Raw genomic sequence first — 27,936 nt, 5'->3', positions numbered from 1 at the left:
TAATGCAAAACAGCAACTGCTGCACACATTAGTCCCTCCACTAAATGTACAGTGTGAAAAACAAAGTGATGCTTACATTTACAGAAAAATGTGGTGCAACAACAACAGTTGCACATATTTAATTAATATTCAATAGGTTCCCTGTGCTCAAAAGAAATTTCACAAAAACATATCAACACAAAGAAATGATATTTCATCTGACAGCCAGCAGCTACCACACAGTACATTCATCATCCCTGTGTTTGTCTACAGTGACATATCTGGTCAGGGTCCGTATTTCATCAAGCAGCTCAGAGTAAGAAATCACAGCCTAGCCCTCAGAGTGACACATATTTGGTCCTTCTTTTAAGCAGGAGTATCAAATTTTAATAATTTATTTAAAGTTTTGTGAATGAAGAAGCTGTTGCAACTGACCGCTTACTACACCCCACCACCGAACAGCGACTTTCCTTAAGCAGGACACAAAATTAGCACCAGTTGCAAGTGGCTGGTAGATTTGCTTTAGTCACCAGCCAAAAAAACAATGATAATCTATTGAGTGGCGGGTAGAGTCTGAACCTTCACTAGCCATTTGGCCGGAGGACAAAAAAGTTACAGTAGTGGATTTAGGAAAGTTTACACTACAGTGACCCCAACCAGCATTACCTGAGAAAGCTTAACATTTGCTAAATACATCCGTTAGTTCTCATCCTAGAAGTCTCATCATACATAAAATACCATGGCTAAGTAGCTCCTCAAAGTAATACAAGAACAGTGGTTTCTTTATTTCCATGTCTTCAACATGGAAGTAGTGAGGATGCTGAATTTAAAACTAATCAGCTGATAACATTAAAAAGGCAGTAGAAATAGCATTTTCAACCAACTCATGGAGCTAACGTTAGCTTAACCAGACTTGGTTTCTAAAATCTGCTAGCGACAGTTTCGACAAAATTGAAGGTCGCCAGCTCGATATAAGAGGCCTGTTTGTCTGCCTCTGTGTGAAATCAAGAATCCACCGTTTCAAAAATGACAAATGACAATTTCGAGTGGTAAATCTGCAGTTATTGTGAAAACTTGACAGGTATAGCAACAGGAACTAGGGGTGCCTGGGGGTTTAGCAAACGGTCAATTCACGGGGTGAGGACAAAGCAGCTAAAACAACTATGTGTTCTTCACTACTTTCATGAATTCTTTGCTCCTTAAAGCTTTCTTCTTTAGTATCAACAGGTTTCAACTATTGCTGCTTCAAATGCTCAATGAGGACACGTGCACGTAAATGGATAACACATAAGCAGCAATGGATCTGTGATCCTTGATGCCGTGGCTAAATGGACTGAGCGCACTTGATGCATATGATCTGAGCAGCAGCGGTGTCGACTCCTTCAAATTATTATTTTGGCTAAATGAGTTTAAAAAAGGGAGCTTATTATAATCCCTCTCTTCCTAAATATATCAAGTCCTCTGCTGTGAGGTAGGAGAATTTTACATCCTAAAAATTAATGTGATTTCTAGCAGTGATTCTGAAATGCTTGAGAATTACGGGCCATAGTCAGCTTCTCTGGTCCAGAGGGAGAACCTGCCAGCCAGCCTGTGAGCCAGGCTCATGCTCTCCAGCAGGTAGTCCTCCACCCCTGGATGGTCCTGTGGGTCTCACTACTTTCCTAGCTAATCCAGGTCCAGGATCTGCTCACCAACAATGTCCATGGCTGCAGAGGCCTTGATAGAGCTCCCTGCAGAGCCAGAGTCCACAAACATCTGGGGTATGTCGTTCCCAAAGTAGATTTTGCTGTTGGCTGCGATGGCCTTGTACTTCATTAGCTGCAGGTACTCTGGTGTTAACTTCAACTGCAAGAGGGGCAACAGAGTTAACAGCAGAGTCTGGACTTTACAGTCCCCATGTGTCCTTGCCAAGTTGTGCGGCATGTGCTTGTGTCATCTCTTTACCTTATTGGCCTCAGCAGCTCTCTGTGCTGAATAGAACTCTGCGTCTGCCTTGGCTTTCTGGCGTGCCAGGAAAGCACTGTCTATAAATCAGAAACAAACACTGTCAGAGTCAACAGCAGCAGTTTGATTTAAAAAAACAGAACAAAGAAACCCTCCAAACTGAATTACATATAAACAGCTGCTTCCCACACTTGAACAGCAAACCAGCACACAAAACAAGTGTGCTTGAAAATAAGCAATTCTGAATGTACACAGCTGCAGAAAGGCCCTTCGTGATTCCCTCATAACCTTTACAGCAGTTATCTTTTTATTCGCATTGATTCCTGATGCTCATCTTGTCTGTCTTACAGTAAAAACTTGTGTTTCTAATCAAGGATTTCATAATGTCCAGTGAGTCAGATTGCACACGCCCAGGCCTGTGCAATTACACTGTCTAAATAACATGCAGCCATTATTCAGGATATTACATGGCTAATTGTCTGTGTGAAAAAGGCCTTGAGGAGAGAAAGTACTTATGAGCTTTAGTACACATACATATATATGAACCTACAAACAGATGTGGAAAGTAACTAAGTACATTTACTCACTCAGTTACTTTTCGTAAATAATGTACAATTTAGAGACATTTGTACTTGTTTTTCAGTTTATGCTACTTTACATTTCTAGTTCACTCCATTTCAGAGAATATGTATTTCTTTACTCTTCACTTTACATTTTCTGACAACTACAGTTAGTTTGAGATTAAAAATTGAAATAAAAGCTTGCATAATACAATACATTGTTAAGATTAGTGGGTCACAACCTTGGTTGCTTTGTAATATTAATTCATTATAAAAAGTCTGGCTGGGGCACTAACTGACTTTAAACTAATTTCTTTTTCGTGTAGGGTTGCATGCATCTCTCCCAGTGTTGACATCACAATAACTAAACAAACTATTTTCTTCACCACGAATACCTGGATATTTTTCTGAAAGCAGTTCTGTACTTTTCCTTAAATACATTGTTGTACTGGTTCTTTTACTGGGTCTAGGTACTTTTTCACCACTGGATACAAACCTTCGATTTGAGAGATCTTTTTTTCTGTTTCCTTCTCCATGACTTTCTGTCCGAACTTGATCTCTGCCACTTGTGCCACTTTCTCAGCCTCTACAAAAACCAAAGAAGCATATTGAAATGTTCAACCTGCAGCGTGTACAATGAATTTTTCCGGTAACCATGATTGTTATCTTTTGTTTTTCCTTCCTCACCTATCACAGCTTTGATCCTTTCCGTCTCTGCCTCCTTCTCCACAACCTTCTGAGTCTGCTGAGAGATCAGCAGCTTCGTCTTCTCGCTCTCCCTGCAGACATACACAAACACTTTGATTAGACCTCTCCTCAGGACTGTGCGGGCATGTAAAGAGCCGGCTTCACTGACATCGTCCTCACTCTCCCAATAATACTGTTTAAATGGAACACATTTTCAGCACATCATCAGAAGCCTAATTATTATTATTATAGTAAGATTGTGAGGCATTTAATTAAAATTCAGTGCTTCTATGGAGTTCTTGAACAAGACATTATGCTGCGCTCACGTTATGCACGTTGGACTGCGATGGAAAAATCCCAATGTTTCCCATGTTCACGTCAACAAGTGAAGACACTGTATGATTGGAGAGACGTGAGTTGGACTTTGGCTGAGGTGAATCTTTGCCTTTATAGGCACTTTGCATAACTAAAGCACAAAGTTGGATATTTAGTAGTGGTGTGACGAGAAACTTAGCTCACCAGACAAGACAGGATTTTGGAATCATGAGATCGAGACCAGATTTTAACACTATTTTTAAGAAATCTTTAATGCTGGATAATTGGAAACCTCCTTGCATTCTGGTGATTTTTTCCTGCATCAATGGAAATGTTTTATTGTAATAAATATATAAGATCTAATAAAAATATATGTAAAGGGAAACAAAATTCAGGTGGCAGGTGACAATTCAAAATATAAATATGTAACAGATTATAATGCTTTCAAATGTGGCACCTTTTCACCTCAGTGATAAAGTAAGTTATAAACCTGTGCACTTCAATAGCTCGTGTGTGTCATCAGGTTTTCTGCTCATGTTCAAAACTTTCTGCACATTCAGAATCCCTCCCACATCTGTGTTCTCTACACAGACGTCGTATTTTAACGAGACAAAGAGGTGGAAATCCAAACCAACTGAAAACACTTGTGATGAGGCAGAAATCTCACCAAGTGCAGCTCACAGTCCCAAACAGGGCACACTTCAGTTTTTTGATGTTTATATTGCAAAACGCTACCAGACACGCAAACACTCAGTCAGAAACTGGATGCGACTCAAAGCGCCAACGAGGGTTCACTTGATTACTATCACAGCGTCACCTAGGTGGGGATGATTTGCGAAGTGAGTCAACGTTGTCAGTTGTTCACTTGTTTTTCGCTGAGTGAGAAGAAAACTGATGTGTGGTGTGACAGCATGTGAAAAGTGTCAAATGCGTCTCGCGAGACAGATTTTCCCCTGACGAGAAATATCGTGGCACGACATTCATAATAGTAAAAGTCCATTTGTCAGAATAAAGTGAAAAAGCAATAGATTGCTGTCGGTAGAGTAAGGATGTCAATACAACAAGTTTCAAGCACTCATAATTGCTAGGTTAGCCATTGCTGGCAGACAGCAAAGATAGTTAGGTTAAAATGCTAAACAGCGCTAAGTACTATTTTATATGCAGATATTGGTGCTTTCAGAAAAATCTGAGCAATCATTTGTAATTATGACTTGGGTGCTGATGTGAAGGGTGCCAATTTAGGGTATGGCTGGTAATTACAGTAAATCCTATAAAAAGTGAAGCACCCAGTACTGGCACAGATTTTAGATGCCATCACAGGCGAGACATTTCCTTTACTGATGCATGTAAACTTGTTCTTGGCAGTGTTTTTTTTAAATTAAGATTTAATTTTTAAAAGTACAAAGCAATGCATTGTAGGTAATTCGCAGAAAAAAGTCAGACACTCAAGCACGGCCAGTCTGAGCCAGGACAGATATTGGGACTGAGCCTAAAACCTCAACACTTTCAGCTCCAAACTGGCTCATTTTTTCCTGTGATCACATTTTAACTGGCGAGACCCGTTTATATAACTGGAGCCGAGTTAGTTGAGCGACACCAACGCTCAGACTGTCTCACAGGCAGTAAAAACACAGCTTAATCTAAACATATTCTGACTCACTTAGAAAGTGAAACCAAAATGAGGATCATCCAAATTCTAATTATCCACTGCCTACTGAAATTGCATTTGTGAAATACGACAGTTTTTGCAGTAGCTTTAAATCCAGATGTAGCTCTGCAATATCTAATGCTGTTTAGCAGAATACAAATAAAACTTTCAACGTGGGAAACTGGTAACAACTTCTGCAATGGTCTGACTGCTCCCTGTTGCTGCCTGACTCCATCCACAGCAATGAAAAATCCCACAGAAGTGAGCAGTGCACCAGCCCTCCAATACCAAAAACAAAGAAACAGTGTGGAGAAGGAGACAACTTTCAAAGATGCAAAATGACATGAAGTGGCTACCATTTAAATGAACATTTAATAATACTAAATTGACATTTGTGTATGTGGCTGAATTCAATTCAACTACTACTATTAGAGAGAAATGTCAAATGTATGAGAGTGTAACTTGAGGGAAAGGAAGAAAAAAAAAAAAAAAAAAAACTGAATGCTTTGCTTCTCTCCAGCAGCAGGAAATTTACGCTGATGCCATGGAAAAAAGAACTTAAAGACATTCCTTTGAAGCGAGGACTGTATTCACAACGCTGAGTTAGAGCCACTACAATCAAAACATAATATAAATAGACCTGAGAGGTAATAAAGCAGAGCAGTTGACGCTAAATCAGGGTTTGTGGGGGGGACAGGTTAGACACACTGCCCTTTACATTAAACAGTATCAAAATTCTGTCCATTGCCTGAATATGTATGCATCTGACTTCAAGACTTTCACTTTCCACTTTCCTGAACCTTACAGCTTACTACAAATCCTTCATTTCCTCTTTATAATAGCTGCTGTGACTTAGCACATGCTGTTGATTGATGAAAGGCATGAAATTGAGTGTTCCTCCACTGCAGGACTTGGCAGGGGGTGTTGGAGGAACATCATGCCCATCCATTTGGGAGAGAAAACTAAACAGGCTTCAAGGAACACTGTGTTGAGCACAAAAGGAAAAAGAAAACTCACATGAGCTCGTAGTTCCTGCGTATGCTCTCTGGAATATTGGGTTTAGTGACTCGGACCGCCTGTGGACCAGTGAGACAGAAACAATGAAAAAGAAAAACAGTCATCACTGTGAAGTTGGTAGACAAAGACCGCAGCGAAGTAGCAAGAAACATGACTACCAGGGGAGTTATAAAAATAAAATAAAATAGCAGTTGGCAAGGAGCCTGGAGAGAAAGAGTCCTTTTCAAAACCCTCTGAACTGGGGGATTACTGGTGTTTCAGAAAGAAACTGCAATTGTTATTTTTAGAGATTTACTGGAAACAAAAAAAACAAAAACAAAGAAGAGCATTAAAACCCAGTGGAGTGTTTAACATGCAGGGATGAAACGAGTGCATCTGTGTGTGTGTGTGTATCATTACAAAACCTTTTTCCTTCAAAGTTTTGTTATTAAACACATTCCAGGAGAGTTGTGTTAAAGTCAGTATAAGGCTGCAAACTGTTATTGTTATTAGGGGCTTTGTATACAGTGTTATACAAGTTGACATTACTATTTATAACCTCAATGCCCTGGTTCTGCACCGCAGTCTAGTCTGGGTATAGATGCCTTTCAGAAGTTTTTAAAGTATCCTTCTGAAGAGAGACATGGCGACAATGAGGAACCGTCACTTTCTTAGTGCATTAACTTTTTCAGCAATGTGCCCTACAGTAGCTGGTCTGTTGCATCAGACCACACGGGCTGGCCTTACCTCCCCACGTGCATCAATGAGCCTTGGCCGTTCATGCCCTGTCGCCAGTTCAAAGGTTTTCCTTCCTTGGGCTAAATTATGAAAGACTGTAGTATCGATAAGCTCCGATGTTATCGGTTCTGCTTTCAGATCAGGAGAAGTTAAGAAAATACATTTCCTAGTTATTATTGCTACTTAAATGTTGTCTTGCATATTTTATCTCACCAAACCTGTCTAACTTGTAACAAGATTGAGACATTTATACAGCTATGATGCATTTTTGCCATTTACAATCCAGAAGAGAGATCTCTCGCTGAGCCTACGTGCACATTATCTCAAAAACTACAGCACACACAAGATGGCCGAGAGACGTAAATGTGGCAGAGTCGATGCTGAAGATGTTTGAGAGCAATCTGTCCCATCATTTATGGAAAGTGCATCATATAGACTACAGGCAGAGAAATACATAGTTTTCCACTGCCTGCCTTGTAGTTCACAGACTTCAGGTATGTATGCTAGCACGAGTAGTTAACTAACTTATTACTGTTACTAATTAACAGTAACCAGCTGATTGTTTAGCTATGGGTGGTTCATAACTTCATGCAGTAAATAATTGTGTATTTCGTCCGTTTTACATTTCCATCATCACAACATTACAGTCTCCATCAGTGATTTGTTCAAAATATTGCTGTACCCTAAATAATTGTTTATTTTACATTTTAGAAAATAAAACAATGGTAATTCTGTGCTTTCTCTTCAAAAATAACGAAAAGCACTGATGAACTAACTGAACTAATATTATAGCTGATCTGGATTTTATTACAAATAGTCTCAGAACAATAAATTTCCTTGAGGTAGCAGATTCCACCCTTTGATGTGTCACTTCATTGATTCATTTCCGGGACAATGGGACATCCTTAATTTTGAGTGCTGGTTGAAAGCTGGTTAGTGAACTTAGATTATGTTGTTACATATCTTTTGCACTGATTGATACATCCATACAGCATTAATGTAGGTTCACATCTACCAGTTTTGTAAAGAAATATAAATATTCATCAAATTTCTAAAATGGTCCAGGGCACCATGGTGGTCTAGGGTTTAAAGTGTTGACCATGAAACCCAATGCCCCTGCTTCAAGTCTGGCCGAGGAGCTTTGTTGCATGTCAATCCCAATTTCTCTCTACTGTCAATCATGTAATGAAGGCATAAAAATAACCTCACAAATACAAAAAGTGTCAAAATGATCCTTTAAATACAAAGTAGATGACCAATAGCTAATTTAACAGAGCTGATGGATCTAGGTAGGTTAAGACCTTTTGGTTGGCATAGTTTACTCATGACTTTACATTAACTTTCTCTAGTTTTTGGACATTGTCTTGACTGCAGTCTTTAGGCGACTTACTGTACCTGTATGATGAGTCCAGGAGCCATGGATGTTAGATCCTCTTGTAGGGTCAACTTCAGGTTTTCATCGATTTGGTCTGTGGGGGTAAAGCACGAAAGACACACAAGGCGGTAGAAGTAGCAACATTAATTTAAATCTCTGAACGAGTGGATTATGTTAGATTTGAGTCAGGGTCACAAAACCAAGCGGGAAGCTTCCGGTCTACAATATGAAGCCGATGCGGAAGTCCCTGAAACCTGCATTCTATTGAAAATCCAGCAGGGGGCGACTCTTCTGGTTGCAAGAAGAAGTCTGGCTCCATTAGAAATAATGGCAAAATGACCCTACTTCTCAACTGAATAATTCCCTCAGTAAACACTTTCCTGATGAGTTTATGGTCTCAGTCACTAGTTTCAAGTCTTCCTCAACACAAAATGATGTTCATTTAGTAAATTATGGTCCCATTTATTTTAAAATAGACCACAAAGCAGAGTATGTTTCAGGGTGGGATTATCTATGATTGACAACTCGTTACCATGGCGACCTGTCAATCAGGCTAGAGCCGACTCGTACCCACCCACCGTGCAGCTGAAAAAGCTTATTAGGAGTTGGCTGTTCACTTTCTCTGGTGAGTACATTTAGTTTTAATACTGTTGTTCGCTAGACAAAGTTATCAGCCCTGTTAAAATGACAGTTAACGTGAGTTACAGCTGCACCTAGCTAAGCAAGCTAGCTAGCTCTGCACACGGCCGTTGGCTCTATCGGCCAAACTTGAGGCTTCAAAACGGCAGTCCACAAACCAACGGGTGATGTCACGATGACTACGTCCATTTCTTATATACAGTTTGTGCAAAACATTAAATTCACACCTAAAAACAGCAAGTCTCAAATAATCTGGCACCCAGAGGACGGACACATTTCATATGGGGCTACAGACACAATGCAGAGAACATTAATATAAATACTGCATAGTCAACTTCTCTCTGACACAGCAGTGCATAACACATCAGTCTCCTCGGTGGTATCAGACAGCAACTGCTTCAAAATGCAGTCTGTAATCTGGGATCAATATCAAAATTTAATTCTTAAAAAGAAGTGGTCTGCTTATAGAGTGCTCTGACTCAGGGGTCGCGTTAATATTCTCCATTGTTTTTAACAATGATGGAAAACTCTTTAATCTCTCCCAACATTATAACAGATTAAGACTAAAGGGGATCTACCGCAGTTAAGTAACTTATATGCAACAAGGTCAATAACCACATGTAGACCACCTGTAGTAGACCTCCTGTCCGGTTGGTGGCAAGTGTGCATATTAAACAGCTGTTGTCTAGTAGTCTTGTCTTTGATCCTTCTGAAAAACAGAAGGACTGATGCGGTGCCAGTGAAGGACAAGCAAGTAATACTGGTAAGGTTTATCAGAACTACCAGTTTTCTCCCAATGAGTTAACATACAGACAATTATGATATGAATATCAACATTTAAAGCTGTATGTGAAAAGAAAGAAGCTTCTAATAAATTTTTTTATAGACCTGTGAGGTGCCTGCAATTTAATTAAAATGATGAGTAACAATATATCATGACAAAAAATTGAGTGAGAAAGTCTAACGCAAACTCTGCTCTGTATTGCTATTTCTTCGTCACTTCACCATGACTAGGGATAGGTACCGAAAACCGATTTGAAATTAAGAACAGTTCTGGATTGGTCCGAACTGAAATACAGATACACACTATCAGCATTTGAACATGGTTCACTTTAATTCATACTAACATAGATAGAAGGACCTTTTCATTTGTAGACTGTAATTAAATGTTTTACTCCTCTTATAATGACGATGTGTGTGTATAGAGTCTCATCATGGCCATGGTCGTGTTTACATTCTGGTAGGGTGGTTCAGTTCATACCAGCCCCCAACTTGGGGTTGGCGACATGCTGTTTATGTATATGCACCTTTAGAAAAGAAACTGAGGAGGTTTTTCAAATTAGTAGTTAGTTTACACAGCCCACCATACTTACCAAACAAGCCAATGTAGACCTCCTGTAGGGAGTGAACGCTGCAGAACTGGTTGAGCTCATGGTGAACCTTGTTGAATATCAAAGCTTTGTCGTAATCTGCGGTGAAGTTTCTCACTATGTCATACACTGCATAGAGAGAGAGAACGAGTCAGGAAGGAGAACAAACACATTTGGCTCTGCTGGAGGCAGCTGAAACAAAATAATGTCTAATGTGTGTCAGTGCCTCGTTATCTTCAGATGGGAAAAAGAAATGAAGAGGGAGTATAGGATAAACACACTGATGTTTTTGGCACGTGAGTTTACCTGCTGATGGAACGAGGTAGTTCACCACTTCTATGCGGTCAAAGTAAATCATCACTCCTCCACTGAAAGAAAGAAAATACAAAACACGAGCCACTTTATCCAGAACACCAGCACCAGATAAAAATGGTGCATGCCAATAGTGTTGTAGTCAAGACCGCCCAAACCGAGACCGAGCCAACACCGAGACCAGTTCCCCACATTACATGACACACAATAAAATGTGGAACGAGATCACAGGTACTTCTCAAATTGATCTGGAAGATCCACATTCCCATTAAAACACCCACATACAAACAGTAAGAGCTGAAATCAACGTAAGCATCTTTACTCAACACATTAGGGTCATTGTTTGCATTTGAAGCAATACATTTTACATCCAATCAAAGTTAACAAATAAATCAGATGATGCAAAAGCCATTTCTTCAAATTCCCAAAGTTATGGTCTTGAAATAAAATCCAGAGTCCTCAATTTCCGAGACTGAGACAAGAAGAGTACAAACGCGGTCGAGTCCGAGACGAGACCAAGACCATCAAAAAGTGGTCTTAAGACCGGTCTCAAGTACTACAACACTACATGCCAATGAACCTCTGACTCCAGCAGTGTTAACAGTCAATGTGTTATGTGGGACTGCATAAGGTGTGAGACGAATGCTCAGTGTAATACATCAAGACCACCATCTGATTCTACTTCAATCAAAACAGCAGACTTACCTTGTGCCGCATGGTACATTCTTCACCTCATCTGTCTGCAGTGTCGTCTATGAGCCAAAAACATAGATTCATGTTCAATTCATCTTTACGGGTTTGTCAGGAACACAAAAACATGTTCCTGACAATATAAAAATACCAGAAACACAGTGAAGTAGTTCATCAACACAGGAAGTCCTGGTCAGTATCATGAAATGCAATATGCCAACACTAAGAGCTGAATCACCATCTCTTTGGCAAAATGTGTCAACACAAACTTAATGTTGTATCCTTCACAAAGGTAGTTCACATTACAGGGCTGTTAATTCATAGGTTTGTCATTAAAATGTAGGTGGTGTGCTAATAGGCCAAGACACTATTCATTTCCCCTCTCGGAGCAGCAGAGGAGTGCATAAATTAGCTCATATTTATGGTCACAGAGGTCTGCGCACATTTCAAGACATTCAATCCTCTTGGCTGCTCAACTTCTTTCATGTGCGGCAGAGATCAGCTACGCCCTTGACTGGTAGATTGTCGTCTCATTCCCTCCATACCACAATTCAATGTAGATCAGGTTCCAAAAGTCTGGTGGCCAGAATTTATTCACTTTTTTAGTTAAAGAGGTCATTATGCCTTTTGGCTGTTGCCCTCTTCATTGAGAAATATCGTTTTTGTGCATGTAAATAGGTTTGCAAAGTGAAAGAGCCCAAAGTCCATCCCAAAGGGAGTTCCCATCTCCCACAGAAAACAAAGCTCTGCTTGAAAACAGCTCTCATTTGTGGTCCAGCAAAATACAGGGTTTTTTGAAAATGAAACCAAAACCTTTACTGGTACAATCCCTAAATAAGACTTTGAACCTGAAAATGAGCACAATATGACCTCTTTAAGGATTCTCACAGGCCTCTTTTTTTGGAGAAGTGACATCCAGATTCCTGCAGCAGGTCTGAACAGGCAATCAATCTGGAATAGTATTTCAATAGTATGCAACCCGTATGAGTTTGTTCATTCCACATTTGTACACAGAGCTTATTCAGCAAGTATAGTATTTCTAATGAAGGACAGACCCTCTGCATAAGGCCCGGCTAGTCATTTTTATAAATGGGACTCATATACCTATGAGAGGTTTTGTCCTGCAGTCCTCCTCTTATGGAAGGAAGTCGGGACTGTTTGAACAACAGTCTTAGGCAAAACAATCACATGCATATCATATCATCACTCAAACATATCATGTCACTCATTTTTACTACGTCATGACACTTCATCTGTACATTAATAAAAAACATACACTATGAATGGGTACAAAAGCAGCTGTAAGGATGACTGCCAGTGGAAGCTGCCTAATTTCATTTTGAAACAAAAGTGGAGCCTGGAGCTTTGGTTAAAATAGCATGATCAGCAGAGGGCATGCCCAGGACACAGAGAGGGTGAGCATTGCAGATAAAAAGTTAGACATCAGTCAAGAAACAGTCAGTGATTATCCTTAATCGATATTAATAATCATTGTTAATCATTTTAATCAGTTTTATTATCTTTAATCAGTTACTTTAAGTAATAATTCTTATATCATCATTCTTAATCATTTTCTTTTTACATAGATGTGGTTTTTACTTATAATTAGTGAACTGTAGTCTTGAACACAGAAACAAGCTCACTGTGGTTAGATCCTTGAGTGGGAGGAATGACTGCAGGAAGTGGCTGCAGATGGTTTGCCTTGTCCAACTGTCATCTACTGTAGATTATGACCATAGGAGAGGCTGCAGGTGTGTAAGATCTGCTGACACTGTGACAGTGCATGCTTTGGTCTACTGTCATCTACTGTTGTTGTGATTACACGAGGAACTGCTGAGGTGTTAATCTGCTAACATTAAGACTATATGCTTAATTACTGATTAAGGGGATTTGACTGTCAACTTCCAACCTCTGGTTATAATAGCCAGTATGAGCTTTGAGTGAATTTGCTTTTGACCTGTGTGAGCTTTGAGTGAACTTGCTGAAGGAATTCATGCTTTGCAAAAACACGACAGACAGATGATAAGCAGAAAGCAGTCAGCATAACAAGATTAATAATCAAGATTGCGGTAAGAAACCAAGCATTAATGAAAAATGCAACTTTACTTATGTTATTCTTATATTAATTGTTTTAAAAAAATACAATTGTGTGTCAAATTAAGCACAGTAACCTTTTAAAAAAAACACGGTGAGACTGAAGATGAAATGTAAATGATGAACTTCTTATCCACTAGTATAAAGATATAGAAAGTCTACAATATAGTAATACATGACAGCTGGGGAACAGTGTTAATTGGTAAAAATAACACAATAACAGAGGAAAAGAAGTTCATCATGAGGAAAGGAGGGGGCAAACCAGCCAAGAAGAGATATATATAAGACTGTCTGCAGACCATAGGATGGACTTCATCCTCCGATCTGCTGGGATGTTGTACGGGTTTATGTATCCTGTTTTGGAATAAACTCGTCTCCAGAGAAGTTTTTGATTGCAAATGTATTGACTATAAAAGAAAGCTAATGGAGTATTTTTTGACAAAGTTTATCAAGTTGGTGAAGGTGGGGACCTGGCTTAACTGGCCCAACCTGGTCGTACATCTGACCCAACAATTGCTCATAACTAAACATGGTAAGTTGATGTAACTCACAAATTATTTGGTTGAATAGTTGTGTTAAAGATTAAGATTGTTGTTATTTGCATAGCATTTGTAAAAATTAGCTTAATGTTTGGCTTAAAACTAAATGCACCATATTTGATCATATGCCCCGTTCACCTAAGACTAGCATGAGTGGCACAAGTGTCCATTTTTAGACATATGCCTTATGAATGTATGTTTTTTTTTTTCCCTGCCATTAGCGATGATAATAGCTCAGAGGAAGAAGACTATGATGTGGCAGATCCCGACTTCCTTCCACCCACCCACAACCTGGACATCGATGGCCCTTCTGCCAAAAGGAAGTGCGTGCGGCCTGCAGTGGAGGTGCTTGTAGACGAGGACCTGGACGAAAATGATGAAAATCAAGAGCCAGCAAAGAGGCCAGCCAACAAAAGGAAGCCAGAACCCCGGAGAACCCTCTGGAAGAAGGTTGACCTGGACAACCCACCCCTGCCTGAATACCAGCACATTCCCCCTGACTTCATCCAAAGTCCATTTGATTATTTCAGCAGGTACTTCAGTCACGAAGTAATCTCGAACATAACATATCAAACCAACTTATATGCAACCCAGATGAACATCAACACCACCTTTGCCACCACTGAGGAAGAAATTATGAACTTTGTGGCTATACTCATCTACATGGGGATTGCTCAGCTGCCCTCTGTTGATGACTACTGGGCAATGGAGACCAGGGTCTCACAAGTTGCAAACCTGATGTCATCCAAGCGCTTCAAGTTACTGAAGAGGGTTGTCCACTTCAATAACAATGCTCAGATCCCTAGTAACAATGATCGCTTCTTCAAAGTCCAGCCATTGTTGAACTATCTGGTTACTGCCTTCAGAAAAGAGCCAGAGACCCCCAAGCAGTCTGTTGATGAGGTGATGGTTGCCTACAAAGGCAAGACTGCTGGCAACCTGAGGCAGTACATAAAATCCAAGCAAGACAAATGGGGTTTTACATTATTTGCCAGGGCTTCTCAGGATGGCGTCATTCACGACTTGATCCTACACCAAGGGCAGACTACACTTGAGGCCCACGGTGTCCCTCTGACACCTGAACAACAAGTCATGGGTGTCACCATGTGACAGTCTCTGTCTTGGCAAGCACCATGTCCTCCTCCAGCCCAAAAACCATCTTTGCAGACAATTACTTTAGTGGCCAAGATATTGTGCGATACCTCAAGAGCAAGGACTGCCGGTACACAGGAACAGTCAGGGACAACAGGACTGGCAATTCTCCACTCAGGCCCATCAAAGAGATGATGAAGAAGGCTGTCCCTCGTGGTACCTGTGACTACATCACTAGTGATGATGGGATCCTGATGGTCAGGTGGAAAGACAACAAGGTTGCCAATCTGATGTCAACAGACATGGGGGTAGAGCCTTGGTCCTCAGTCTACAGGTACTGCAGTGAAACCAAGCGAAAGGGACAACTGAGCTGTCCATATCTCATCAAGAGCTATAATGCAAACATGGGAGTGATTGACAAGAGTGACAGGCTGGTCCACCTCTACCGCACTCCCTTGAGAGCCAAGAGATGGAACATGCGGCTCTTTGCATATGCCATTGATGTCAGCCTCACTAATGCCTGGATAATGTATAGGCGTGAATGATGGCCTGTCACTGAAGAACTTCAGCATCCCGGTGTTCAAGACAGCCAGTAGCTCAAAGTCAAAGACATCTCGACCCTGCAGGAGCTCAGCACCACTGCCAGGCAGTTCCAGCACCTCTGCTGATATCCCCAAGCCTATCCGGAGACACCGCAGTCACGTGCCACACTACTCTGTGCGGTTTGATGCGTCACTGTTCCGTGCCCCTGTCTACAGCAAAAACCTCCAGACCTGCAAGCAATGCAGCAGGAAGGGTAACATCATGAGATCAAACCTTCTCTGCAGGGTCTGCCAGCTCCATCTGTGCCTCAATGCTGAGCGCAACTGCTTTGTCAAGTACCATGAAGTGCCTAAAATGGCCTGAACTGGACTGACATGAGAAGAAATGAGTTCATTATGCAATGTTCCTAAATGTTCTTCTAGTTTTTATACATGCACTTTTTAAAAAACAAAACGTGTTTTATTTTTAACCATGATCCTCATGGCTGCTGATATTTTATTTGTTGTTTAGAATTATTTTGTATTCATCAAGTATTTATGATTTATTTATTTTTCTTTGATCAATTATAAAGTTTGTTTCACATATTATTATTTATTTACTTCTTATTTGCCAATGTTGAGTGGTCTTGTTATCGGTTCCAGAAACAGTTCTGAACTGAATGGTATGCGTTTTTCTTGTATGACAGTCATGCCAGTATCAGTACCTCAAGACAGAGATGTCTCTAAATAAATGTTCCTTGCAGTTTGTGTGTTTTTCTCATATTTTTAAAAATTCACTCTCTGTAATTTATTTTACCCTCGACAGGCAAGTGCTCATATATGGTAACTTCATTGACCTTGATTTGCAATGCAAAGATGAAAAAAAATTTAGACTTTTTCTTTCATGTCCTGTAACATCCCCCATTAGCTTTCTGAGGTTAAAATTTAGAATTTCCAAATATTTCAATGAGTGCCCTATAAAGGGTTAAATTAATACAGACTATTCAGAAAGTACACAGGTTAGGGAAAGATTTTGTCTATACCTCTCTTTTCCTTTCTTTTTATCCTGCCCAGATGTAAACGTAGGCAAGGAAACAGGGCCACCTAGAGACATGGCCTCTCGGGTAGTCATGTAGGATGTATTTTGTTTCTGTTATGTATTATTGGGATTTTATAATTGTTTTTCCTCGGATTGTGCATTTTCCTGTTTTTTATTGATACTAATTACACAAATAACCCAAATACAACATTTACAAATGAACAGAATATATTATTAATAATTTTCCACTTGGTATTTCTGTATATACAATATGTGTTGCATGTCTGCTTCTCCCAGCATGGACAACCCATTAAAATGTTTGTTTTCACATATCTGAATTGAGGCTCTTACAACAGAAGGTGTCGTATGCTGCACAGATTAGTGATTTTTGACTTCACGACTTACCTGAACAGACTTGTAGGTGGTGATGAATGGAAGCATAAGATGGAAGCCAGGGCTGCTGGTGGTGGTCAGGAGAGCCCCTCCCCTACATCACACACACACACACACACACACTTAGCTTGTAACAAACAGAAAAACAATGGATTATTTGTGGCAAGACATGAGTCTGGCCTATTATCGGCGCCGATATTCATTTCATCATTTTTCCAATTATGTGCACGGTCATTTTAAAAACAGATAGCCGATATAAATAATTAATAAAAAATGCGCTCCTTTGGCTCTGATGCAGCCACTTCTCTCAGTCTGTACTCACCACACTGTGTGCTGGAGTATACACATGCAGGGCGAAGTAAGCAGAGATCAGTGCAGCTTACACCAGTTGACTATAATTATGCTCGTTACTGTAAGTGCAGCAAAACCAGCAGCACTAGTAAAAGGCTGATACTCTATCAGTACAACAAGCAGGTACCTGCACCAAGTGATATTTTAATCTGCTCTGTCTCATCCACCGCAGCTGTGTTTTGGTTTTACACAAGCACGTGTGCTAGCTCGGCTTATAGCTAGTTTGTTATTAAGCTATAACAAAATCTCTGTCTGTAACCTGTTTAGCCAAGATGCTGTACCTTAAAATTTCTCCTTGTAAACTCAGCTGCTTGTTGAGAGAAACCAGCTCCTCTCTACAAGCAGCAGAGAGAGGAGGAGGACACGAGGATCGAGTGATGTCTTCTTTCTAAACTTCACTCAGTATTTTGATGTCAGAAATATAGTTTATTTTACTTGTTCCATTTGTTTCCAGTGAGATACTGATTTCATATAGTGACTTTGCTGCTGTCAACAGTTAGTTATATTAAATTTGATTACTGTTCTGAGTTTATTATTATTTTTTAAATAATATATATTTTTAAAGACAATTATTTTGTAATGAAAAAACAATAAAAGTATAGATAAAGAACAGAACAAGTAAATGTATCAATAAAATCTAAACACTTTAAAATAAATACAATGTAAATGGCAGCAGGTAAAGACAAAGTTCATGACAATTTATCAATCATAGGTAACAAGTCCATCTCTGGGATGGATCTCTAATTCATTTAATTTACTATTTTAAAGATTAAACATGACAATTAACTTTAATTTTGTTATTTTTAACAAAGTTTTGTGTTGGAGTTTCTTTTATTCTAAATTTTGACACCAATATTTAAAATTTTCGGTATCGGGACTGGCCCAGAAAAAAAAACATATCGGTCGATCCCTAGCATGAGTGCTGCCCGCACAGGGGAGCTACAGTTCACTGAGGGAACCATGAATGCCAACATGTACTGGGACATACTAAAGCAGACCGTGACCCCCTCCCTTCAGAGATTGGGCTGTTAACCCCAAACACACCTCCAAGATGACCAGTGCCTTGCTAAAGAAGCTGAGGGTAAAGTGATGGACTGGCCAAGCATGTCTCCAGACCTAAACCCTACTGAGCATCTGAGGGGCCTCCTCAAACAGAAGGTGGAGGAGCATATTTACACTGTTATACAAGCTGTACACTCACTACTTTACATTGTAGCCAGGTGTCATTTCTTCAGTGTTGTCAAATGAAAAGTTAATCAAATATTTACTAAAATGTCAGGGGAGTACTCAGTAGTATAATACAGCTGGATGACGTCATGTCTGACAAACTGTACCCCACTCTCCCTTAAACACCAATCACATTCTAAAATCTACAGCATAACCCAATGTATTTTTCTATTTAATTCAATAACAAAAATTCCATCTAAAATAACATGTTACTTGATTGTACATTAAAATTACATATATTCATTTAGCTGATACTTTTATCCATAGCGATTGCTTTACAATTGCTAAGTACTAGGCCTGAACGATTTGGGGGGGGGGATCCAATTGCAATTTTTATGCCAGATATTGTGATTGCATTTTTAGAGTTTGGCTAAAGTTCAATATTCACTGCCTATTCTGTCTATTTTTGACGGAAGCCGCGTCAAGCAGCACAGAGCAGATGATCCGGTCGATTTTCAAAATAAAATATCCTGTGCAGACTCCTGGTCGTATGTCAACAACAAACATGGTTGACACAGACAAAAAAATGAACAATTTTACTATGTACCCTACTTAACCATAATAGAAGCACAAAAATCAAGGAAACCCAAACAAATCAACAAAATCTGAACAAGTCAGCAAAATCTACACGACTGTTTAAAACGGTCAGATGCAATATATAATCTGCTAATCTGTCTTCACGATTAGCTAATCACATCAAAATCACAATTTCAATTGGAAAACGATTAATCGTTCAGCCCTACTAAGTACTGTATGTCAGAGGTCACACGCCTCTGGAGCAACTAGGGGTTAAGTGTCTTGCTCAGGGACACATTGGTGGATGTGTCACAGTGAGCAATTGAACCCAGGTCTCTCACACCAAAGGTATGTGTCTTATCCATTGTTCCATCATCACCCCACACTGCGTGGAAAATAATGGAATTATACATGACTTTTCTTTGTTTAGATATTGGTATTATATATTGGCCATCAGTTGCCCAGCTGTGTAAAATCAGCCATTGAAAAACCCATATCGGTCGACCACTAGATGACACTACCATTAACCGTAAGAGATGACACACTTAGTCAGTGACAGCCCATTATTTGTTTAAAGAGCACTGCTGATGCCGGTAATGTCTGATCTAAATAAAATAAAAATACAACATGTGCGGCAGTCTCACCTGTAGTAAACTCCAGTGTGTCCCTCTTCGATCTTGTGCACGGAGGCTAAGAGCGCTGCTCCTCCGAGAGCAGTGATTATTGAGAATATGGCACCCCACTGTGCCATCCTGGCAGACAGACACAAAGAGAAGACAGCATGTGGAAAGGAGCAGAAAGGAAAAGAGTGTCTCTTTTGGTGTTTACGCAGTGTTCTTCCTTAATTACAATCAAATGCTCCCAACGACTAGCACAAATAAACTCTGTCTATCCATACAGTCAGCATGACCTGCACACAGTCAGCAGCTTGTGTAGTACTGCAGTAATACGTTGGAGCTGGCTTCTTGCTCACTGGTTTATCTCCTCTCAGCTCAGGCTTAGCCAGGCATCAGCTGGGACTCAGTGACCTTGTCACACTTGAAAGAGGATTGAGGCTAAAGCGTGAAAACATTGTAACCTCTCGTCATGCATAAAATAAACTGGCCAGTGCATTCTACAACATTCGCTAACACATGATAACGTTAATTTTAGCTATTTTAAGATGAAAGAATTGGACGAGGAGCTGTCTCTAAGCTTTGGTTAGTAAGGATTTGCTAAGATACAATCTGGTGACCCTGCTGGCACAATACTGGACTTGTCTTAAAAGTCATTATGTTTATACAGCAGTGTTTCTTTCATGCTTTCATGTTAGATCCTATTATATACACACGGTACACACACATTTCCCTTTCTGCAGTTGGTGCTTTTGTATTTTGTTGTTTGTTTTGATGCCGATTATGTTTTTCTTAGAAAATTCTAATTTTTCATGTAAATGAACCAAAATACAATTAAGTGAGATGTTAGAATCAACTGATCTGCAATAGGAACTTTTTTTTTTTTTAAGAAAAAGGTGTGTCGTTAGAAGGAAAGAAGGTAACACTCATCTTGTATCGTAGCAAAGGCACAAAACGGCTTAACAAAATACAACATTGTTTAACATCTTGCACGAATAAAAAAAGGTATTCCGACAATTCCAGCATTTAGAATTATCGAACAAATACAACATGTGTGAATAAAAATGTTTACGAAAAGTGGTGGACTTCCTCTGCTTCACGGAAACTAACGTTAATGATACAGCTTTCGAATAGTTCAAAGTTCAAACTTTATTTAAAAAAAAAAAAAAAAACACAATTTCTGGTAACACATGTATGCCGAATATAAGCGACGAATCTAAAGATGTGTATACAGCCGTAAATTAATCATATTGTGACAGGTATGTGTGAATGATTAGAAACTCAACTTAAAATACCCAAACATTTTAACAGAATTTGGTTTCGAGCGCTTCGGAGCTAGCTGTGATAGCATAATGCAAGTTACTATATTACTGCTGCTTCAAAAAGAGGAGGCGTTTTAAATAGCAGACCGGTTCAGTGATACTATCAGTTAGTTTACCAAGATGTCACAACCTAGCAACGCTTATTGTTATTAACGTTACCGTTTGCGTGAAAGCACAACACAAGGCCAATATTGATGACCCGTTGCTAACGTTAAGTTATCAAACAATATCAGCACTTTTCATCTCCTTTAGACAAGCTACTGTTATATTAAACACGACTGGGGATACCATATACTTTGATTAAATACAGAGTAACACATCTTCGTCTTGCCCAACAGGTCTTACCTGTAACTTTGCCCGGGAGGACCCCAACAACAGATAAGAAACAGAAGAAGACACCTGCTACCGTCTTCCTCCTCTTCTTCTTCGTCGTCTTCTTCTTCTTCTTCTTCTTCTTAGTCAGCCAAGTTGCTACATTAGCGCCCTCTCGTGTGTGGTCAACAAGCCATTGAGTGAGTCGACCAGATTCCAGAGACCAGAGTCGACTCGTAATTTGGTCATTTGGGGCCGTTGCTGTCGAGAGGTAAATATGATTAACTTGTTTATTTGAAATTAAACAACCTATTTACAGTACACGGGGGGGACAATGTGTGCTTTCCATAAAAAGAAAACAGCATACTTTCGACAAGATCAAGGATTTACACTCTTGGGGCACGCCTGTGACTTAAGGCGCTGTCCATAAACAGCACTGTTCCTGGTTCAAGTCCAGCTGGTGATCTTTGTTGCATCTCTCTCTCCCTCATTTCCTGTCATCTCTCTGTTGTTTCTGTCTAATAAAAGCACAAATACCTCCCAAATCATAAAAAGGACACACACTCTTTGTTGTTGTTATCTCCCCCAATGGAACAAAGTGGCGTTAATATCTTCCTGTTCTTCCCTTTTCCCAACACTCCATAAAGCTGTCCTGCAAATTAGTGTTTATTAAATTAAGTAGTTAATTAAATTAGTGTTGTTTTTAGTTGCAAGGTTTCTTTGACTGTCCACCTCATTTGAACCCATAATAAGCCAAAAGTCTTGTGTTAATGAGCCTCCAGGAAATCCAACACTGCAAACTGTGGAGGTAGAAGTTGCCTACTAGTAGTAAAAATATTTGTCTTTCCCATCTTTCAGCAAAGATGTGAAAGTTGATGAGAAAAGTGTTCTAATGTGAACAGCAGATGGAGACAGAGACCAGCAGAGACGCACAGCTTCATTTGATCATGAGAAAACTGTAGAAAAGCACACATTAGGCCTACTATCTTGGCATGCTTTTTAGAATTTTGGAGACTTTCACCGCTATCTGGCAGCAGATGTTTATTTTAAATATTCATTCATTTGCAGTGGATAAGGTTTGCAGAAAGTCTGGCATTTATAAAAGAATATTACAATCTACCGATTACAAAGAGCAATCGCTGTAAAAAAAGATTAATCAAAAAGTCTATATATTTAATTTGCAATCAGCAGCAAGCCACTGGAAGTGAAACGCAGCTAAGGGTCTTGACACTATAATGGCTGTGGTGCTTTATTTTTAGACGTTGGCCTCTTGAGAAATTTTACAAAGGACCAGAGCTAACCCCAAGGTGCTGCAGTGGCAGCTCTGTGCCCTGCATTTTAAACAGGGAGGGGCGGGGTGATGGAGGGGAAAGGGAACAACAGAGCAAGGGAAAAGAAGTTTGTCAGAGTTCATTAAGTATCAAGGGAACATCGCTGGAACTGGCAGCGTAAGCCGCGCCGGGGCCCTAGTGCCATTAATCACGACTGACAAGAAACCAGGGGCTGAGGGAGGGAGGGAGGGGGCAGCTCTGCCAGAGACTCTGGTAGTGATTATAGAACGGGGTCCAAGCAGTCCGGGCCAGGGGTGTTGAAGGTAAAACACACAGAGCCAAGGCTATAAAGTTCAGGTACCTTCACAAAGATCACGCTCACATAATCACAGAGAGACTGAGAAGATACCCAGGCCCAAACACAACAGGGCGATTGTAGAAAGATTGGAATATTTTGGTTTGGGAAGAGAAGTATATAGTAGTGGAGTGGCTCCCTTTGTGTATTTCACCCTCTCTCCCTCATTTATATGAGCCGAGCCTCTGGCTTAATAGCATGCAGGAGGACGAGAGTGGAAGTGCGGCAGTAACAGAGTGTCGCCCATATATCTCTGTCGTCCTGCCTTATTTTCTCTCTGCGCCCCCAGAAATCTTGTGCTAGCTCACCACACTGCTGCCACCCTGGAAGAAGAAATAAATGGGAGAGAGAAAGGGGAGAAAAGAAAGAGGAGAGCTCGTGACTCGTGAAGATGGAGGCCTCTGTTAAGTGCTGTGCTTGAAAGCCCGTCCGGCCTCATTAGCTGTCAGTTGTAACAATACTGAGCTGGCAGCGAAGACTGCTCCCAGTCTCGGTGCCATAAATCACAGGCTGACAGGGCCCTGACAGGGCTGGGAACCAACACACATGCAAGACTTGCTTGCTTTCTGTCTCTCTGCTGTTCCCTTTGCTTTTGCTCCTCTCCCTCTCTTTCTGCAGCTCATTCTTTTTCTTTCTTTATCCCCCAGTTCCCTCTCTCTTTGTCAGCACCACTCCCTTTCTTTCTATTTCTCTCTCTTTTATCTGTCTCTTTCCCTCTCTTTCAAACACACTTACAGCACATTGCTGCATGTCAGCACACAGCCCAGGACACATGTGCTCACACGAACACACACTTGCCTTTTGCAGCACTTTTTTTTCTCCTTTCGGCGTCATGTACATAAGTGTGTGTGACGGGACAGCTTTGGAAAAGTCTGTGATTCTTTGATGGATGAGATGTGTTCACTGGGTCTGTCTGTGAATGTGCAAATATAGTTTGTTCTTCCTCCTTCTTCTTGGTGTAACATTTCTCAAAGCGTACTATTGTGCCTTTTAGGGAATATATATTTACATGTATATGTTTGTCTAGTAGGTCGGACTCTAGCTGTCTAATATTCCTTGGTTGCAATCTAGGACTTGAAATGTATCTATTGTTAAAATTATAAGTGTTTAACAGCTTTGTTCTCTTGTTAAAGAAATATTCACTAGGAAGGATCACACAATCAACAGATACGATTAAATGATTTATTGATGATCGAAATGGAAAGATGTATGAGGCTTGCAGTTGCTGAATAGACATTCGAAAGCGTTGTGGGGAAGGTACGATAGGGATATCCACCGTAGCACCCGGGCAAGACGGACCCTCTAAAACCCTATGGAGAGGAAGAAGGAGATCAGGAGGCAAGAGCGAAGAAGACGATATGGGACGTGTGGGTATTTATGGAAATGCTGGCAATGACGTGATTGATGTGTGGTCCTGCTCCTGAAACTCTGCTAATTAGCTCCACTTCAACATATTGGGAAATCTGCTTTTGCCATGGTAAGATGGAAGATCAATATCACTCTCATGTAAATAAAGCCAGGCGATTAGCTTAGCATAAAGACTGGAAGGTTGATCCTGGCTAATAACCATAACCCTAACCCCCCTGTAAAGCCACAAATTGTTATTTTTACACAAGATATAGTTTGCTTTTGATCAAAGCCAGGCTAGCTGTTTCCAGATGTTTTTTTGCCATGTGGGAGAAGTGAAAACAACTTGTAAATTATATCCGCTTTAATGGACAGATTTGACAGTGGTATGAGAAATGTTATTCTCTCTAATACTGACCTAAGTTGCTTGCCGTAGTTGAAGAATTGAAAAAAAAAAATGCCAAAAGGAGTTCAGATAGAAAAATAGCTGACACGTTGTGTGTTCTTTGAGAAGAAAGTAAAGTTCCATAAAAGCCTAACTTTGACTCCTGTGGTGTTCTGAAGTTGTCTGACAGAACACCACAGGAGCTAAGATCTAAGGAACCTTTTCATTACTTACAAGTAATACTGCAAAATACTAGTTCAGTGCTTCAAAAGCAAATAACTAGTTCCGAGTAGTTTGAACTGTTCCTTTAAGATGCTTGATGTAGCTTCTCTTCCTTTGTCTAAATGAAATTGCACCTCAAGTATAGAGAATAGTCAAAACCTAAGCACTTACTTTGACAAGTGCACTGTCAACTTCAAAACTTCAAAGTGGAACATAAAAAGGTCTCTTCAAACTGCAGTCAGTGACTCCAGAAAAACCCGGACCCCCATAAAGCTGACCCCCACTTCAGGTCAGAGGAAGACACAATTTGCTGATGTCACATGATGGGGCTGCTGACATGCAAACAATTTCAGTGCAGCTTTAAATGTAAATACACGTGTGTATTTGCATGTGGAGGATGTTATGGTCTGTTTGGGTCCACGAGGCAGAGCAGGAGCAGCTACAGCCGTCTGACAGCGTCCATTATGCTGATGCGTGATGACGTGTGTGACGTGACTGGAGAGGAAGGAAGTTGAAGAAAGCTGGGGCTGTGGGTCATTAATCACTGCTCGGTGACACGTGAACACACACACACACACACACACACACACACACACACACACACACGTACATGTAGCTATGAGGCTTGGGGGGAGGGGGGTACTGGTGCTGAGCTTGCAGTTGGAATAAACCCAAGTGAACATGTATACATGCATTAAGTGAATACATATATAGTGTGTGTGTGTGTGTGTGTGTGTGTACATATACATACACAAAGAATGAGCTCACAGCTGGGCTACATGCCTCACTCCCCCGCCAAGCTCCCACACTCCTCCTCCATTCCAGCGCTGCATACTTGTACCCAAACAGAACTCAGTTGATCTAGCAGACTCTGGTTCAGTTTAGGTTGGATTTTGCATTTAAGTATAATGTTGGCGACAGTTTATAGCAATTTAACATCACCTTCTTTATCCTTTTGTAAGGTTTCACATGTGTGTCCCCTCACTAAAAGCTACCTTAAACTTGCGTAGGGCTGCTCCCAAGTGACTTCTGTATCTTGGATCCCTCTCTCTGATGAGTCGGTCCTCAAAATGTCTTAAAAACCTGAAATCTGAAAGAACTTTCAGCAAGCAAAGCAGCATTATAAACCACTAAGTTTTAATCTACAATAGCAAATGTTTTGCACTCGAGGGCAGCAGAAGCAAGTTGTGAACACAGCATTGACATGCTATACCTTTGAAATGGCGAACTTGTTCCATCCAGCAGACACGGAGCTACATTATCAAATATTTGGAGTCATGTTTTAAGGAACCTGGTGAATTTAAGTCTAATATTCTTTCTCCTGTTTTGGTCTCCAGGAAATCCTGCGGGAAATATTTGGCTATTTGCCGCTAAATGCTCAGCGTACTCCTGGCAACTCCAATGTAACCCATCCACATCAGGTAACACAGTGTAATCAAAGATGACTTATATTTTAAGTTACTTACCGTTCCATATGTGAGTTATGTCACATACTTATTTCAACCCAAAGCAAGATCTTTTCCTAAACCTAACCAAACTGCGACCACTTCACAACATTAACCACATCTTAAAAAAGCTTTTCATGCGGACACTGAAGGGTACCTTTATATATCAAATACTTGTGCTTTGAAATGTTCTATTATGTTCACAAGCTAGTAGCTAACGTTGGCTGTCTGCTGTGTGGTGCTCAGCAGGTAGTGTACAGTGGGTTTTTAGTAGTTTTTCCCTGAAAAGGGCTGCCTGCTCTAGTTAAGAAGTATGGTAATGAGAGTGAATCAAAACAGCTGAGTTGTGGGCAAGAAAACCCAAGTAATGATTTGAAAGATGTTATAAAACTGAGAAATGAGAGGAGCTGCAGAGTCTGATTTTCTGTTGGCTTGTCACTATGAGCAACCCATTTCACATTATAAGTAATAATTTGATCATTTTTAACAGCAACTTTAAAGTAAAGTGAGCAATTCATTCGGTCTGTTGCATCCTGATTACTCTAGTTGGACGATGTGACACCAATAATAATAGGTGACTTAAAAGGTTTCGACGCCTGCTCTCATTCCCCTCTCCTCTCGTTTTCTCAGTATCATCTGTTACCATTACTGGATGAGAGTTTAGGATGTCCTGCTCTTCACAGTGCTGCAGAATCCCAGAGGAGGTTCCAGCACAAAGTTACACAACTGGCCTCTCTGTCTGCCGTGCTACATTAATCTTCCCCTGGTTGCAGAAATCTCCCTTTAACATCTTCCTCATGGGTGTCCGCTGTGTGTGTGTGTGTGTGTGTGTGTGTGTGTGTGTGTGTGTGTGTGTGTGTGTGTGTGTGTTTGTGCATGCATGTGTGGGTGGACAGGGTAATTGGTCCAGTGAATGTGCCCAGGTCTGCTCAGGCCAAACGCTGCTGCAGTGTACATACAGTGTATTTGCTGTGCTGAGCTGTGGGGGTGTGGGAAAGCGATCAGAGTGGACTTTAGAGGAAACTGTGGAAGAATGAGGAAATTGCAGACAGATAGGACTAATGGTTGCGCTGAGGGAAGAGGTTGTAGGGCCAACAGCTGCTAGCCATCCATCTGGACCAGCCCTGAGTGCTGGACGAGACCACTCTGCAGTGACGTATTCACCTTCTGGGGACGGGTGCACTGGGACTTTCCATCAGAGCAGGCTACATAAGTATTTGCAATAAATTCATGGAGTTTGTTTTAAAATCCCTTGAAGGCCCAGTTTATTCAAATGCAATAATAATAATAAGATTTAGTTATGGCTATGGTGAATATGGATTGTTGCAGCAGCAAGTAGCAAGGTTTTACTGATTTAAGTTCAGCAAATGCAAAATATTTCAATTGGTCAGAGGTCAGATCACTATGGTGTTATGTCAACGGAAAATACAGAGTGTCAAAACAAACGTATAAACACTCGCTGGCCACTTTATTAGGCACACTTTTTTAATTGCTTGTTAATACAAATAGCTAATCAGCCAATCACATGGCAGCAACTTAATGCATTTAGGCATGTAAATGTGGTCAAGACAGCTTGCTGAAATTCAAACCGAGCAGAAAAAAGGGGAATTAATTGACTTTGTACATGGCATGGTTGCT

General features: G+C 40.5%; 1 protein-coding gene and 1 long non-coding RNA gene across 2 annotated transcripts; one reads left to right on the top strand and one right to left on the bottom strand.

The window, feature by feature from the left end:
- Positions 1-395: 395 nt before the first annotated feature.
- On the bottom strand, positions 396-21,402 carry LOC119891653 (erlin-2). The gene is made up of 12 exons (XM_038703447.1): positions 21,307-21,402; positions 19,670-19,777; positions 16,944-17,025; positions 11,269-11,315; positions 10,558-10,619; positions 10,255-10,380; positions 8,263-8,336; positions 6,151-6,209; positions 3,171-3,262; positions 2,980-3,069; positions 1,924-2,003; positions 396-1,824 (listed from the first exon to the last, which is right to left on the bottom strand). The coding sequence occupies exons 2-12, from the start codon at positions 19,774-19,776 to the stop codon at positions 1,645-1,647; spliced, it is 999 nt and encodes a 332-aa protein (XP_038559375.1). The 5' UTR covers position 19,777; positions 21,307-21,402; the 3' UTR covers positions 396-1,644.
- Positions 21,403-21,440: 38 nt separating this feature from the next.
- On the top strand, positions 21,441-27,549 carry LOC119891654. The gene is made up of 2 exons (XR_005442479.1): positions 21,441-21,544; positions 26,191-27,549. It is a non-coding gene; the product is annotated as an uncharacterized LOC119891654 (long non-coding RNA).
- Positions 27,550-27,936: the final 387 nt, after the last annotated feature.

Source organism: Micropterus salmoides, unplaced genomic scaffold (genome assembly GCF_014851395.1).
Source record: "Micropterus salmoides isolate LMB-PRFRI ecotype aquatic unplaced genomic scaffold, ASM1485139v1 Ms_hic_scaffold_7, whole genome shotgun sequence".
Lineage (NCBI taxonomy): Eukaryota > Metazoa > Chordata > Actinopteri > Centrarchiformes > Centrarchidae > Micropterus > Micropterus salmoides.
This window is presented reverse-complemented; position numbering and strand designations above follow the sequence as displayed.